We start from the raw sequence: 16470 nt of genomic DNA, 5'->3' as shown, positions 1-16470 counted from the left end.
AAATATAAATACTTTATGGAAACGTCCTGAAAAATCTAAATAATTTCCTCTAAAGAAGGAAAAACTGGATAAAATATAAAATACATATACAATACAAAAAACATCACAAGTTGTTCGTTAGCAGAATACCTTCATTTGATCATTAGATTCATATTTATATAGAATATCACTAAACATTATGGATTTATAAACTTTATACAGTTTGTAGAAACACTTCATTTTACAGGTATTTTATTTCATAATCTGTTAATTACAGATGTAGTGATTAATCAGCTGATTCATTTTCCAATAATAAATCAATAATTCATATTTTACTCATTGTGTCGGTGTGATGTCACAAACGGCATCAATGCATCTGATTGTTGTTGTGTGGTTGTCATGGCAACAACAGAGAAACACAACACAACCGGAGCGTCACAGTTCAGCAGCGGCCTTTTTGTGTCTATTAATATTCATAAATATTTTTTCTGTGGATCAGTTGAACAATAATAATAAAAATAGTAATAATAATAATGATAATAAAATAATAATAATAATAATAATAATTATTATTATTATTAACAATATAACAATACATTTTTTAATGTTTTGTCTTTTTAAATATCTAGTAAAATGTGTTGAAATAAACAATAATAATAATGATAATAATAAATAATAATAATAAGAATAATAATGATAAATAACATTTTAGTTTATTCAATAATCTTACATGTGTTTTCTGATAAATATCTTTATTGATCTCACATTCTCATTTTTAATCCCAATCAGATCCTCATCATCCTGTCACACTGTTCATCATTATTATTATTATTATTATTAGTAGTAGTAGTAGTAGTCGTAGTAGCAGTAGTAGTATTATTATAATTATTATAATTATCATAATTATTGTTAATATTATTATTATTAGTAGTATCATTATAATTATTATAATTATCATAATTATTGTTAATATTATTATTAGTAGTAGTATCATTATAATTATTATAATTATCATAATTATTGTTATTAGTAGTAGTAGTAGTAGTATCATTATTATTATTATTATTATTGTCAACATCATCATAATAATAATACAGAGTTTTTTAAATGTTTCATGTGACTCTTTAAAACTTTAAATACATTTTCTCTTTTAACTCAAACAGGAAGTTTAAACGTTTTTTAGTGTTTCTATTTTGAGCTGGTTGGAGACACAAGATGGCCGCTACTGAAGAAACAGCTTCCTTCTTTATTTCTCTGTGGGTGCTTTTCATTACGCTAACTTATGTTTCCTCACGTCCTCTCTCCTCCCGCGACCCGGAAAACGTTTCCCACTCCGCCGTCATGGAGGATCCTCCAATCCCTTAAATGCACCTCGAGGAGACGAGGAGACAAGGAGACGAGGAGGCTTCTGGAGGAGCTGAGAGCAAGGAAACGCCGGTGTATCCTACACGGAAGTCTTTTATCAAGTGGCGTGACGTATAAATGCAGCACCTCCACGTGTGGCACACAGTTTGAAGAATGACGCCATGGAACCGAGGATTTCTCATTTGGCAACTTCGGCTCCTCTGTCCTCACATCTCGTCCTCCCGTCTCGTTCTCACATCTCGTCCTCACATCTCGTCCTCCCATCTCGTCCTCACATCTCGTCCTCACGCCTCGTCCTCACGTCTCTTCCTCGCGTCTCTTCCAAGGACATGAGCTAGGACACGAGGAAGAGACGCGAGTGAGGGAGGCGAGGAGACACGTTAGCGTAGTGAAAAGCACCGTTTCTTCTTTCTTCTTCTTCACTTCCTCAGCTGAAAGGAAAGTAAATGAAGCCAATCACAATCCTCCTGCTGCTGTGACATCACTTCCTCCTCCTGCAGCGGTAGCACCAGGCGGGGCACCTCCCCCCTTCCTCCTCGCCCCCGGCCTCCTTCACCACGTATGGCGGCGGGGCCGGGTTCGACACGCTGTACGAGTTCCCGTCAATACTGCTCAGAGCGCCCGGGTTGGCTATCACCGTGGCCATGTCATCGGAGGTGCGGAGCTTGGCCCTGGGGATGCTCACCTGACCGTACGGGTTGTCAGGGGAGACGTTGATGTTTGATGACATGGCGACACGTTACCGGAGGGCGGGGCGTAAGATGATCAATCAATCAGACAGGCGTCAAATCAGACAGTCGTCCAATCAGACACAGCGAGAGAACTCTGAGGAGAGAGAGAGAGAGAATGATTAACTGTGATGCTTTTGAACACATAGCGTTCACTAAACTCACAAAATAACAATCATTTACTTCAATTTACTTTACCTCACTTTACTTCACTTCACTTGATTTCACTTCACTTGATTTCACTTTACTTTATTTCATTTCACTGTACTCTATTTCACTTCACTTCACTTCACTACACTTCACTTTACTTTATTTCACTTTAATGTATTTCACTTCACTTTACTTCACTTCACTTTACTTTATTTCACTTTAATGTATTTCACTTTACTGTACTCTATTTCACTTCACTACACTTCACTTTATTTCACTTTACTTCACTTCACTTCACTTTACTGCACACACATTTCATCCACGTTGTTTCTGTGAACTGTTCTTTGTGAATCTGAGTTTTTTCCTTCTGCTACATTTTATTTGACTTTTATTGTGAAAATATTGTTGCTAATCTCATAGATGCTAACATGCTAATGATGCTAACACCACAGAGGCCTGTTCCATAGAGACCAGGAGAGATGGACCAGGTCTGGTCTAGAGGAGCATAGAGACCAAGAGAGATGGACCAGGTCTGAACTAGAGGACCATAGAGACCAAGAGAGATGGACCAGGTCTGAACTAGAGGACCATAGAGACCAGGAGAGATGGACCAGGTCTGGTCTATAGGAGCATAGAGACCAGGAGAGATGGACCAGGTCTGGTCTAGAGGACCATAGAGACCAGGAGAAGTGAACCAGGTCTGGTCTAGAGGACCATAGAGACCAGGAGAAGTGGACCAGGTCTGAACTAGAGGACCATAGAGACCAAGAGAGATGGACCAGGTCTGAACTAGAGGACCATAGAGACCAGGAGAGGCGGACCAGGTCTGGTCTAGAGGACCATAGAGACCAGGAGAGATGGACCAGGTCTGAACTAGAGGACCATAGAGACCAAGAGAGATGGACCAGGTCTGAACTAGAGGACCATAGAGACCAGGAGAGGTGGACCAGGTCTGGTCTAGAGGACCATAGAGACCAGGAGAGATGGACCAGGTCTGGTCTAGAGGACCATAGAGACCAGGAGAAGTGGACCAGGTCTGGTCTAGAGGACCATAGAGACCAGGAGAGATGGACCAGGTCTGGTCTAGAGGACCATAGAGACCAGGAGAAGTGAACCAGGTCTGGTCTAGAGGACCATAGAGACCAGGAGAAGTGGACCAGGTCTGATCTATAGGAGCATAGAGACCAGGAGAAGTGAACCAGGTCTGGTCTAGAGGACCATAGAGACCAGGAGAAGTGGACCAGGTCTGGTCTAGAGGACCATAGAGACCAGGAGAAGTGAACCAGGTCTGGTCTAGAGGACCATAGAGACCAGGAGAAGTGGACCAGGTCTGATCTATAGGAGCATAGAGACCAGGAGAGGTGGACCAGGTCTAGTCTAGAGGACCATAGAGACCAGGAGAAGTGGACCAGGTCTGCTCTAGAGGACCATAGAGACCAGGAGAGGTGGACCAGGTCTGATCTAGAGGACCATATAGACCAGGAGAGGTGGACCAGGTCTGGTCTAGAGGACCATAGAGACCAGGAGAGGTGGACCAGGTCTGGTCTAGAGGACCATAGAGACCAGGAGAGATGGACCAGGTCTGGTCTAGAGGACCATAGAGACCAGGAGAAGTGGACCAGGTCTGGTCTAGAGGACCATAGAGACCAGGAGAAGTGGACCAGGTCTGATCTATAGGAGCATAGAGACCAGGAGAGGTGGACCAGGTCTAGTCTAGAGGACCATAGAGACCAGGAGAAGTGGACCAGGTCTGGTCTAGAGGACCATAGAGACCAGGAGAGGTGGACCAGGTCTAGTCTAGAGGACCATAGAGACCAGGAGAAGTGGACCAGGTCTGGTCTAGAGGACCATAGAGACCAGGAGAGGTGGACCAGGTCTGATCTAGAGGACCATATAGACCAGGAGAAGTGGACCAGGTCTGGTGTAGAGGACCATAGAGACCAGGAGAGATGGACCAGGTCTGGTCTAGAGGACCATAGAGACCAGGAGAGATGGACCAGGTCTAGTCTAGAGGACCATAGAGACCAGGAGAGATGGACCAGGTCTAGTCTAGAGGACCATAGAGACCAGGAGAAGTGGACCAGGTCTGGTCTAGAGGACCATAGAGACCAGGAGAAGTGGACCAGGTCTGGTCTAGAGGACCATAGAGACCAGGAGAAGTGGACCAGGTCTGATCTATAGGAGCATAGAGACCAGGAGAGGTGGACCAGGTCTAGTCTAGAGGACCATAGAGACCAGGAGAAGTGGACCAGGTCTGCTCTAGAGGACCATAGAGACCAGGAGAGGTGGACCAGGTCTGATCTAGAGGACCATATAGACCAGGAGAGGTGGACCAGGTCTGGTCTAGAGGACCATAGAGACCAGGAGAGGTGGACCAGGTCTGCTCTAGAGGACCATAGAGACCAGGAGAGGTGGACCAGGTCTGATCTAGAGGACCATATAGACCAGGAGAGGTGGACCAGGTCTGGTCTAGAGGACCATAGAGACCAGGAGAGATGGACCAGGTCTGGTCTAGAGGACCATAGAGACCAGGAGAGATGGACCAGGTCTGGTCTAGAGGACCATAGAGACCAGGAGAAGTGGACCAGGTCTGATCTATAGGAGCATAGAGACCAGGAGAGGTGGACCAGGTCTGGTCTAGAGGACCATAGAGACCAGGAGAGGTGGACCAGGTCTGGCCTATAGGACCATAGAGACCCAGTAGCAGCTCATCAGGTGGTCTGTAGTGACGTCAGCAGCATGGAGGAGCTGCTCTCTAACAGACAGGTTTATGGTCTGTAATAGTTGCCATGTGGTCAAAGTGACTCCGTTAACAGAGCTGAATGATCTAGATCAGCTCCGGTCTCAGTGGACTCGTAGATCTACAGACTAGATCACTGGATCACTGTGAAACTGAAGGAAACCTAGAAACAGGAGGATTGTGAATGTAGTCTCACCTGACTCCGACTCACCTGTTCTCAGCTCTGCAGCTTCTTCTGATCTTTGTCTGGAGAAAAACACAAACTGTCTTTATCCTGTTTCTTCCTCTTCTTCTCCTTCTTCTCTGTTGGTCGACAGATTGTGTTTAAATAAAGTCACAAACTGAAGGAGACAATACAAATCTGATTCTCTCTCTCTCTCCTGTTCACTGTGTGTGTGGAGCTCACTCGCCCGCCTCGCCCAGACCTGTTCTACCTGCTGACACTCCTCTCTCTGCTGTTGACTCTCCGCGGAGCTCCACCTCTCTCTCTCTCTATTATGTAACTTTCTACATATTTATCTTATCCGCTTTTATTTTAATGTAGAATAAATATTACGTCTGAATAATGAAGTGCTCTATCAGCTCTTCATTTATCTACATGTGTTAAATCAAATTATTTATTTAATTATTTGTTCTGTTTTGTGATGTTTATCTCCATTTAAATAAATTAGTTTTAATGTTTTCCACATGTTACTCTTTGATTGTGTTAGCAATTAATATAATTTGTAACATATAATTGTCATGATTATATTTGATATATTAATTATAATTGTTATTAATTATTGTCTCCCTCAGGAGTGTTATCATATTCAGTTAATTACTTCATTTCAGCAGTAAATACAGAGCCATATCAACACAAGGAGAGTTTGAGGAAACCTTGAAATAAACTCTTCTTCTACACTTCTGACAGCCGGAACCGGTTAGACAGAAACTCTGGTTTCATTCTTCTGGCTCCAAGCCCAGCCCACACTCTGCTCCCATTGGCTGGAATTTACAAGTCTCCTTACTGCTATATATACATTATGACGTAGTATTAGGGCCACATTGAGGGGAACAAATCTGAAATTTCGAGAATAAAGTCATAATATTATGAGAATAAAGTCAGAAGTTTATGACAAAAAAGTTTTAATATTATGAGAATAAAGTCAGAAGTTTACGAGAAAAAAGTTGTACTATTATGAGAATAAAGTCAGAAGTTTACGAGAAAAAGTCATAAATTTACGAGAAAAAAGTCGTAATATTATGAGAATAAAGTCAGAGGTTTATGAGAATAAAGTCATAATATTATGAGAATAAAGTCAGAAGTTTACGAGAAAAAAGTTGTACTATTATGAGAATAAAGTCATAATATTATGAGAATAAAGACATAAATTTACGAGAAAACAGTCGTAATATGAGAATAAAGTCAGAAGTTTACGAGAAAAAAAGTTGTAATATTATGAGAATAAAGTCAGAAGTTATGATATAAGTTACCTATGATAATTAAGAAACTAAATACAACCCCTTTGCCCCTTGTACCTCACTTTGCGCCCAGATTTTGCGCCCAGATTTTGCGCCGTTTAACTATCAAAAGTGGAGTTGTACGTGTCCTAAATGCACTTTAGACCAGGAGCTATGGATCGTTTAAATAGAGCTCTATTGGTCACAGACACACATCTGATAACATTTCACTTCAGGGACCTCCATCCAAGAAGAAGATGCTGATTGTTATGCTCAAGACCATAATTCTATAGTTGTCAAATACTGTTGATTAATTGGTTGGTGATGAACGTTGCCTCCATCTACGTCACCGGCCTCCAGATCAGCCGAAAGAAAAATTAAAATGCAAAAGCTGGATTTCAACCAGTAGAGGGCAGTCACTATGCATATGCAACATTTTCAGCAGAGTTCATCAACAACACTACTAAATATATATATATATATATATATATATGTTCTTGTCCTTTAATAAAATAAAATAAATAAAATAAATAAAATAAATAAGAGGGATAATGTTTTACCTGCCACAGCCAACATTAAGCTTGTATTTGACAGGTGGCAGGTGCTAACAGGTGTTCATTCCCTGTTTGGGAGTTTAGTTACTCTTTAATGTTAGATATTAATGCTGCATAGTAACGTTGAATATAAATGTATAATAATAAATATAATACATGTTCTTGTTCTTGTTCTTTAATAAAATAAAATAAACTAATCAAATAAAATAAAATAAATAAATAAATAAAATTAAATTAAATAAAAGGGATAATAAAGTACCCAGGTTACAGGTGGCCTGGATTTTTTACCTGCCACAGCCAACAACATTTAGCTTGTAATTGGCAGGTGCTAGTTTCATTCCCTGTTTGGGGGTTTAGTTACTCGTTAAAGGTAAATATTATTGCTAATAATATATATAATATATGTTCTTGTTCTTTAATAAAATTAAATAAATAAATAAATAAATTAAATTAAATTAAATTAAATTAAATTAAATTAAATTAAATTAAATAAAAGGGACAATAAAGTACCCAGGTGACAGGTGGCCTGAATTTTGCAATTGCTTTTTATTTGGCAGGTGTTAATTTCATTCCCTGTTTTGGGGCTTTAGTTACTCGTTAAAGGTAAATATTATATATAAAAATATAAAATAAGAGGGACGATAAAATAAATGTATAATAATATATATGATATATGTTCTTGTTCTTTAATAAAATTAATTAATTAATTAATTAATTTTAAAAAAAGTGACAGGTGATCTGAATTGTTTACCTGCCACAGCCAACAGCATTTAGCCTGTATTTGGCAGGTGCTACCTTACTCTTAAATGTTTAATATGAATGCTAAATAGTAACGTTGGATATAAATGTATAATAATATATATAATATATGTTCTCGTTCTTTAATAAAATAAAATAAAATAAAATAAAGTAAAATAAAATAAAAGACAATAAAGTACCCCCCCTCCTTTTCCCCCTTTTCCGTTTCCGGCGGAAGCCCCTCCCTGTTAGCCGTTAGCCGCTTAGCTCAGTAGCCGGACGACCGGAGGAGTAAACCGGGAAACAGGAGATAAAACCCCGGAGAAGAGATCAAAACACCGAGCAGAGGAGGGAATGAGCCCGGCGGAGGACGGCAGAGGACCGCGGTGACCGGACAGCGAGTCTGCCGCCGAATCAACCCGCTGAACGCCTCAGCACAGAGAAGCCTGGAAAACACTGAACCTCCTCCAGACTCTCCTCCGCTGCTCCGCTGCTCCTCCACCTCCTCCTCCTCCATCTCCTCCACCTCCTCCTCCATCTCCTCCACCTCCTCCTCCATCTCCTCCTCGGCTCTCCGTTTACCGGAGGAACCAGCCCCAGCACGGACACGCAGCCTGTGAGTGAGTTCACTGTGTTAGTTTGTTAAAGGCTGTTTTAATCAGCCTGTTAGCTCCGTGTTCCTCCAGAGGAGCCGCTAGCCTGCTAGCATGCTACATCCAGTTCCCATTGGTTTCAATGGGAAGCGGCTAGCGTTAGCCTAGCTTCAGTTTCACAGCAGCTCTGGTGGAATTTAAAGGTTTAGACTTTCACAGGTTTTAAAACAACTCATTTAAAGTGTTTGATGTCATTTAAGGTTAAAGAAGGTTTTTGAGCAGTTTGAGAAGAAGTTTGTAAAGTTTTGTTTGAGTCTTGGTGAGAAAGAAGAAGGATGTTTGACAGGAACTGACAGCAGTTTAAAGGATAGTTTAAGTTTTAGTTTTAAAGGGCAGTTTAAGGGTAGTTTAAGGATAGTTTAAGTTTTAGTTTTAAAGGGCAGTTTAAGGGTAGTTTAAGGATAGTTTAAGTTTTAGTTTTAAAGGGCAGTTTAAGGGTAGTTTAAGGATAGTTTAAAGGATAGTTTTAAAGGATAGTTTAAGGATAGTTTAAAGGATAGTTTTAAAGGATAGTTTAAGGATAGTTTAAGGATAGTTTAAGGATAGTTTTAAAGGATAGTTTAAGGATAGTTTTAAAGGATAGTTTAAGGATAGTTTAAGGATAGTTTAAGGATAGTTTTAAAGGATAGTTTAAGGATAGTTTAAGGATAGTTTAAGGATAGTTTAAAGGATAGTTTAAAGGGTAGTTTAAAAGATAGTTTAAGGATAGTTTAAAGGATAGTTTTAAAGGATAGTTTAAGGATAGTTTAAGGATAGTTTTAAAGGATAGTTTAAGGATAGTTTTAAAGGATAGTTTAAGGATAGTTTAAGGATAGTTTAAGGATAGTTTAAAGGATAGTTTAAGGATAGTTTAAGGATAGTTTAAGGATAGTTTTTAAGGATAGTTTAAGGATAGTTTAAGGATAGTTTAAAGGATAGTTTAAAGGGTAGTTTAAAAGATAGTTTAAGGATAGTTTAAAAGATAGTTTAAGGATAGTTTAAGGATAGTTTTAAAGGATAGTTTAAGGATAGTTTTAAAGGATAGTTAAAGGATAGTTTTAGGGTAGTTTTAAGGTAGTTTAAGGATAGTTGAAGGATACTTTAAAGGATAGTTTAAGGATAGTTTAAGGATAGTTTAAAGGATAGTTTTAAAGGATAGTTTTAAAGGATAGTTGAAGGATACTTTAAAGGATAGTTTAAGGATAGTTTAAGGATAGTTTAAAGGATAGTTTAAAGGATAGTTTTAAAGGATAGTTTTAAAGGATAGTTGAAGGATACTTTAAAGGATAGTTTAAGGATAGTTTAAGGATAGTTTAAAGGATAGTTTAAAAGGATAGTTTTAAAGGATAGTTTTAAAGGATATTTTTAAAGGATAGTTTTAAGGGTAGTTTAAAAGATAGTTTAAGGATAGTTTTAGGGTAGTTTAAGGATAGTTTTAAAGGATAGTTTTAAAGGATAGTTTTAAAGGATAGTTTAAGGATAGTTTTAAAGGATAGTTTAAGGATAGTTTAAGGATAGTTTAAAGGATAATTTAAAGGATAGTTTAAGGATAGTTTAAAGGATAGTTTAAAGGGTAGTTTAAAAGATAGTTTAAAGATAGTTTAAGGATAGTTTAAGGATAGTTTAAGGATAGTTTTAAAGGGTAGTTTAAAAGATAGTTTAAGGATAGTTTAAAGGATAGTTTTAGGGTAGTTTAAGGATAGTTTTAGGGTAGTTTACGGATAGTTTAAGGATAGTTTTAGGGTAGTTTACGGATAGTTTTAAAGGATAGTTTTAAAGGATAGTTTAAAGGGTAGTTTAAAAGATAGTTTAAGGATAGTTTAAAAGATAGTTTAAAGGATAGTTTAAGGATAGTTTTAGGGTAGTTTAAGGATAGTTTTAGGGTAGTTTAAGGATAGTTTTAGGGTAGTTTTAGGGTAGTTTACGGATAGTTTTAAAGGATAGTTTTAAAGGATAGTTTAAAGGGTAGTTTAAAAGATAGTTTAAGGATAGTTTAAAAGATAGTTTAAAGGATAGTTTTAGGGTAGTTTACGGATAGTTTAAGGATAGTTTTAGGGTAGTTTAAGGATAGTTTAAGGATAGTTTTAGGGTAGTTTACGGATAGTTTAAGGATAGTTTTAGGATAGTTTTAGGGTAGTTTAAGGATAGTTTTAGGGTAGTTTAAGGATAGTTTTAGGGTAGTTTAAGGATAGTTTTAGGATAGTTTAAGGAGAGTTTTATAACAGATGTGATGTCAGATTTTATGGTTTTTAGTTAATCTAAGAAGTGATTTTAATCAGCGTTGATGGTTATTTTCATAATTAAAACATAAACATAAAATAAACATTGTTACTCTTCTTATTTACTACATCAACAGAGATTTAAAGGCTTCGACATGTTGAGTGGTTTGGAAATGAGTGTTCTTGGGAGAATGTGGATGTTTTGATAGAAGACGGTGTTTGGAGGTTTTTAAAGAAGCATTCTGAGCATTTACTTTGGTAAAATATAAATAACACAATGTAGAAATATTACATTACAATTAAATGGGCTGCATAATGTTGCTTCAGAGAAAGTATTATCATCTAAATGTACTGATTAGGGCTGTCAATCCATTAAAATATTTAATCCTGATTAATCACACATTATTTATCTGTTCTAAATGAACCTTAAAGGGAGATTTATCAAGTATTTAATCCTCTTATCAACATGGGAGTGGGCAAATATGCTGCTTTATGTAAATGTATGTATATATTTATTATTGTAAATCAATGAACAACACAAAACAAAGACAGATATTGTCCAGAAACCCTCACAGGTACTGCATTTAGCATAAAACAATATGCTCCAATCATAACATGTCAAACTGCAGCCCAACAGGCAACAACAGCTGTCAGTGTGTCAGTGTGCTGACTTGACTATGACTTGCCCCAAACTGCATGTGATGATCATAAAGTGGGCATGTCTGTAAAGGGGAGACTCGTGGGTACCCATAGAACCCATTTACATTCACTGATCTGGAGGTCAGAGGTCAAGGGACCCCTTTTGAAAATGGACATGACAAGTTTTTCCTCTCCAACATTTAGTGTCAGTTCAGAGCGTTATTTAACCTCTTCATGACCAGCTAGTCTGACATGGTTGGTACCGATGGATTCATCAGGTTCTACAGTTTACTATGATGCAGGATCTTCACTCTAGCTTTAAAACTGAGCTGCTACAACCTCGGAAATATTGATTGCGTTAAATAAATTAGTGGCGTTAAAACGACAACGCGTTACTTTGACAGCCTTAGTACGGATATATTAATATGAGGACTGTTACTCATCTCTGTCTCTTTACTCTAATGATCTTTGCTTTCTCTCTCCGCAGACGACCATGCAATCAATCCCCGCTCGCCCTCGCCGTTAGAGAGAGAGAGAGAGAGAGAGAGAGAGAGAGTGTGTGTGTGTGTGTATGATTGTGAGAGAGTGTGTGTGATCCAGGATGGGGTTCGGTCGGGATCTGAGGAATTCCCACGAGGGATTATTGAAGCTGCAGGACTGGGAGTTAAAGGTACAACTCTCTACACACAGACAGGCGAGGGAGGGTACGACAGTTATGTGCTGTAACCGTTCAGCCTCCAAGAAGATCACCACAATGTGTTCTGGATTAAAGTCAGACTGAAATTAAATTAGGTTTATTGTTTGCTACCAAAAGATGCTCCGTAAATCACTTCCTGTTCTTTGAGAAAAAAAATCAGAAACCAAAAGGGAGAGTTCACACTATTCTGTTCACTACCTGCTCAGGTACTCTGTATACTACCTGCTCAGGTACTCTGTTCTACTACCTGTTCAGGTACTCTGTTCACTACCTGCTCAGGTACTCTGTTCTCTACCTGCTCAGGTACTCTGTTCTACTACCTGTTCAGGTACTCTGTTCACTATCTGCTCAGGTACTCTGTTCACTACCTGTTCAGGTACTCTGTTCACTACCTGCTCAGGTACTCTGTTCTACTACCTGTTCAGGTACTCTGTTCTACTACCTGTTCAGGTACTCTGTTCACTACCTGCTCAGGTACTCTGTTCTACTACCTGTTCAGTTACTCTGTTCACTACCTGTTCAGGTACTCTGTTCACTACCTGCTCAGGTACTCTGTTCTACTACCTGTTCAGGTACTCTGTTCCCTACCTGCTCAGGTACTCTGTTCACTACCTGCTCAGGTACTCTGATCACTACCTGCTCAGGTACTCTGTTCACTACCTGCTCAGGTACTCTATATACTACCTGCTCAGGTACTCTGTTCACTACCTGCTCAGGTACTCTATATACTACCTGCTCAGGTACTCTGTTCACTACCTGCTCAGGTACTCTATATACTACCTGCTCAGGTACTCTGTATACTACCTGCTGAGGTACTCTGAAACTACGTCAACATTTCTGTTTGTCGCCCTCTAGCTGCTGGAGACGGTGAAGCGTTTCATGACACTGAGAGTGAAGAGCGATAAAGAATACGCCGCTCTGCTGCTCAGCATGACTCAGCAAACGGAGAAACAGGAGGCTGCCGATTACGTCAGCACTGTGAACAAGGTGAGTGGACTCACCTGTTGATTCAGTCCAGATGTCTCAGTCCTGGTCTCAGTCTCTGTCTCTGTCTCAGTCCTGGTCTCTGTCTCTGTCTCAGTCCTGGTCTCTGTCTCTGTCTCTGTCTTAGTCCTGGTCTCAGTCTCTGTCTCTGTCTCAGTCCTGGTCTCAGTCTCTGTCTCTGTCTCAGTCTCTCTCTCTGTCTCAGTCCTGGTCTCAGTCTCTCTCTCTGTCTCTGTCTCAGTCTCAGTCTCAGTCTCTGTCTCTGTCTCTGTCTCAGTCTCTGTCTCAGTCCTGGTCTCTGTCTCAGTCCTGGTCTCTGTCTCTGTCTTAGTCCTGGTCTCAGTCTCTGTCTCTGTCTCAGTCCTGGTCTCTCTCTCTGTCTTAGTCCTGGTCTCAGGTGGTTCGTCAGACTGAGGCGTTGGGTCGAGTCATGAGGAGTCACGCCGATGATCTGAACTCTGGTCCTCTGCACCGTCTGGCCACGCTAATCCGAGACAAGCAGCAGGTGAAGAAGAGCTACCAGAGTCTTCATCATCAGCTGGAGAGCCACAACCACAAGGTATGCTGGGAAATATGAGCTAAAATGATGAAGTTGAGGCTGGAGATGTTCCTGTTCCTCCAGTAACTGTCTTTGTTGTTTTGTTGTTGCCAGGTAACCAGGACTGACCTGGACAAACTGAAGGCGACGTATCGTCAGCTGAGCCGCGACGCTAACAACGCCAAAGAGAAATACCGAGAGGCGCTCGCTAAAGGTTTAAAACATCTATTTTAAAAAGCTGAAAGTTTATCAATTTAAAAATCAGATGTTGAAGAACGTGAACATGAAACCCTGGCCCCTCTCATCCAATCACAGGCCGGGAGGCGGAGCGTGCTCGGGAACGTTATGACAAAGCGACGGCGAAGCTTCACAACCTTCACAACCAGTACGTGTTGGCGGTGTGCGGCGCTCGAACGCAGCAGGACGAACACCGCCGCCGCGCCGCACCCGCTCTGCTCGACGCCCTGCAGAGGATGCAGGAGGACATGACGCTCGCCCTGTGAGTCACATGACCACCAACACTCTAACTCACACGCTGTTTCACACGCTGTCTCACACGCTGTCTCACACGCTGTCTCACACGCTGTCTCACACGCTGTCTCACACGCTGTCTCACACGCCGCTGACAGTCTGAGTGATATATCTCTGTGTATTTTCCTGTGTATTACTACAGTAAAAGTATCCTGGAGGAGTACTGTGAGATCAGCAGTTTGTTGACGGAGGAGATCGTTAAAGTTCATCAGGAGATCTCAGCAGCTGTCGAGCAGATCGACCCGCTGGCAGAGTACCAACACTTCATCGACGCCTACAGGTCAGAAAATAACCTCACATCAGTCAGACGGTGGCTGCCGTAGTAACAGCGTGTCTGTCTCTCCCGTGGTTACCGTAGTAACGGTGTCTATCCCCCCCTCCGCCAGGTCTCCGGAGACTCCGGAGGCGAACGTGGAGTTCGATGCGTCTCTTTTGGACGAGACGGACAACCTGCCGGCCAATGAGATCCTCTGGAACACGCTGACGGCCGACAGCCTGCAAGCCATGTGAGCTACTACAAAATAAACCTCACTGTTTCCTGCTGCCTGTCAAAGTAAAAGTCCCCAGGTTTAAACAACATAAAGTACGGCTGTCAAAGTTAACGCTTCGTTTTAACACCTCTAACGTAACTTGGGATTTTTAGGTTGTAGCGGCTCAGTTTTAAAGCTAGAATGAAGATACTGGTATCATATGAAAATGATCGAAAAAAGGTCCGATAAAATGACCTTAAAATATCCATAAAATGTTTGAAAAATTACCGAAGAATATCTGAAAAAAAGGTGGAAGAAAGGCAGAAAAATGTCCAAAAAAGGGTCCTAAAACAGTCCAAAAAATGACCGTAAAATATCCAAAAAATGTTTGAAAAATTACCGAAGAATGTTGGTAAAAAGGCAGAAAAATGTCGGGGAAAAAAGGCGGAAATAAAGGTAGAAAAATTGTCCTGAAACAGTCCGAAAAATGTTCGGAAAATATCCAAAAAATGTTTGAAAAATGACCGAAGAATGTTTGAAAAAAAATGCAGAAAAACGTCTGAAGAAAGGTCCTAAAACGGTATGAAAAATGACTGTAAAATATCCAAAAAATGTCTGAAAAATTACCAAAGAAAGGCAGAAAAATGTCTTAAAACAGTCAGAAAAATAGCCGTAAAATGACCCAAGAATGTCTGAAAAAAGGCAGAAGAGCAATCTGAAAAATCACCGAAAAATCACTGAAAAATGGCCAAAAAAGGTGGAAGAAAGGCAGTAAGAAAAGTCCAGACAATGTCCGAAAAATGACAGAAAATAAAACCCTAATGAATCCATCGGTACCGACCATGTCATACTCGCTTGTTGTGAAGGAGAATTGGCATCAACGACTGGCGCTCTTCCTGGGGGCGTGGTTGATACCGATACCATGTCCTGCTATCTTACTGAGAAAGAGGCTAAATATCGCTCCAAAGTTGAGCTGTCTTCACTGCGAGGTAACGGCGTACAGCGTGTGATGCCTGTGTGCCTAGCGGTGGCGCTCTCGGTATCGACCGTAATATCCCGCTACCAAGTAGTATTATCTGTTTGTTTATTTCTTTCTGTTGTTTTTCCAGGTTGTCGTCTGCGACGGAGGAGCTGTCGTTGACTCAACAGAACCTGCAGACGAAGGAAGCGTTGGCCGACGACCTCGATACCAAAATCCAGACGAGTCAGCAGAGCGCCGAGAGGAAGAGCGAGTGAGTCAGAAGACAAAGAATCAAATAAATTAAGAAGAAGAATCTCTCCTGACTGACTGTCGGTGTCTCTCGCCCTCAGCTGTGTCCTGCTGCTCAGTCAGAAACTCTCTCTCCTCGAGCTTCATCACGCTGTTCAATCCCTGCGCGGCTCCGAGGCCCGCCTCGCCTCCCAGAAGGCCCTGCTGGACGCCAAGATGGCTGCCGCTGCCGCCTCGCCGCCCCCGCCGCCGCCTCCCCCCGCGCTGCCGTACGAGGACGACTCCCGCTCCGTTGGATCCACTGTAAACATTCAATTATTGATTGTTGATTATGTCTAATCTGAGGTCTGCACACAGCTGGCAGGAAGAGCTGCCCTTTCAAAATAATGGCATCGTTTTCCGTACAGAACAGACTCAACATTATAACAGTAAACAGTAAACAGTTTCCCACCGAGAGACCTCATCTGTGTGTTTCTGTGTTTTCAGGATAAAACGAAGGACAGGAGTTCTCGCTTCGACACTCTGCGTCACTCTCTGGCCGGTATGATTCGGTCTCCTAAAGCCATGTTGGGCTCCTCCAGCTCGGTGAGGTTCATCACCTGTTAACAGAAACCCTCGCTGGGGTCCAATAGTTACTACGTCCTAATGTCATCATACTCTTTGTCAATAAAGATCATTTGAATTCAGAGTGAACCTTTGACACAGTTTGTTCCTCCCTGCAGCAGTTCTTCGATGTGATCCCTACGTCAGAGCGCCCCCTGGCGGACCAGGAGTGGTATCACGGCGCCATCCCCCGCACTGAGGCTCAGGAGTTACTACGGCAACAGGGAGACTTCCTGGTGAGGGAGAGCCACGG

General features: G+C 41.1%; 1 protein-coding gene across 4 annotated transcripts in view; it reads left to right on the top strand.

Moving 5' to 3' along the window:
• Positions 1 to 16470, top strand: part of fer (fer (fps/fes related) tyrosine kinase) — a 36461-nt gene that overhangs the window by 11750 nt on the left and 8241 nt on the right. Inside the window, exons 1-12 of one of the 4 annotated variants that reach the window (XM_037751793.1) lie at positions 7921 to 8314; positions 11672 to 11854; positions 12737 to 12868; positions 13251 to 13424; positions 13518 to 13617; positions 13719 to 13902; positions 14077 to 14214; positions 14321 to 14440; positions 15514 to 15636; positions 15716 to 15917; positions 16101 to 16199; positions 16340 to 16470. The exon at positions 16340 to 16470 is cut by the window's right edge and continues 73 nt beyond it. In XM_037751793.1, coding sequence (XP_037607721.1) covers positions 11786 to 11854; positions 12737 to 12868; positions 13251 to 13424; positions 13518 to 13617; positions 13719 to 13902; positions 14077 to 14214; positions 14321 to 14440; positions 15514 to 15636; positions 15716 to 15917; positions 16101 to 16199; positions 16340 to 16470 — 1472 coding nt within the window. In that variant the 5' untranslated portion in view covers positions 7921 to 8314; positions 11672 to 11785. Of the gene's footprint in view, positions 1 to 7920; positions 8315 to 11671; positions 11855 to 12736; positions 12869 to 13250; positions 13425 to 13517; positions 13618 to 13718; positions 13903 to 14076; positions 14215 to 14320; positions 14441 to 15513; positions 15637 to 15715; positions 15918 to 16100; positions 16200 to 16336 lie in introns of those variants that run through there. The other 3 variants (XM_037751791.1, XM_037751790.1, XM_037751792.1) reach the window with 3 other exon arrangements.

The sequence above is a fragment of the Sebastes umbrosus genome, chromosome 19 (genome assembly GCF_015220745.1).
Source record: "Sebastes umbrosus isolate fSebUmb1 chromosome 19, fSebUmb1.pri, whole genome shotgun sequence".
NCBI lineage: Eukaryota > Metazoa > Chordata > Actinopteri > Perciformes > Sebastidae > Sebastes > Sebastes umbrosus.
This window is presented reverse-complemented; position numbering and strand designations above follow the sequence as displayed.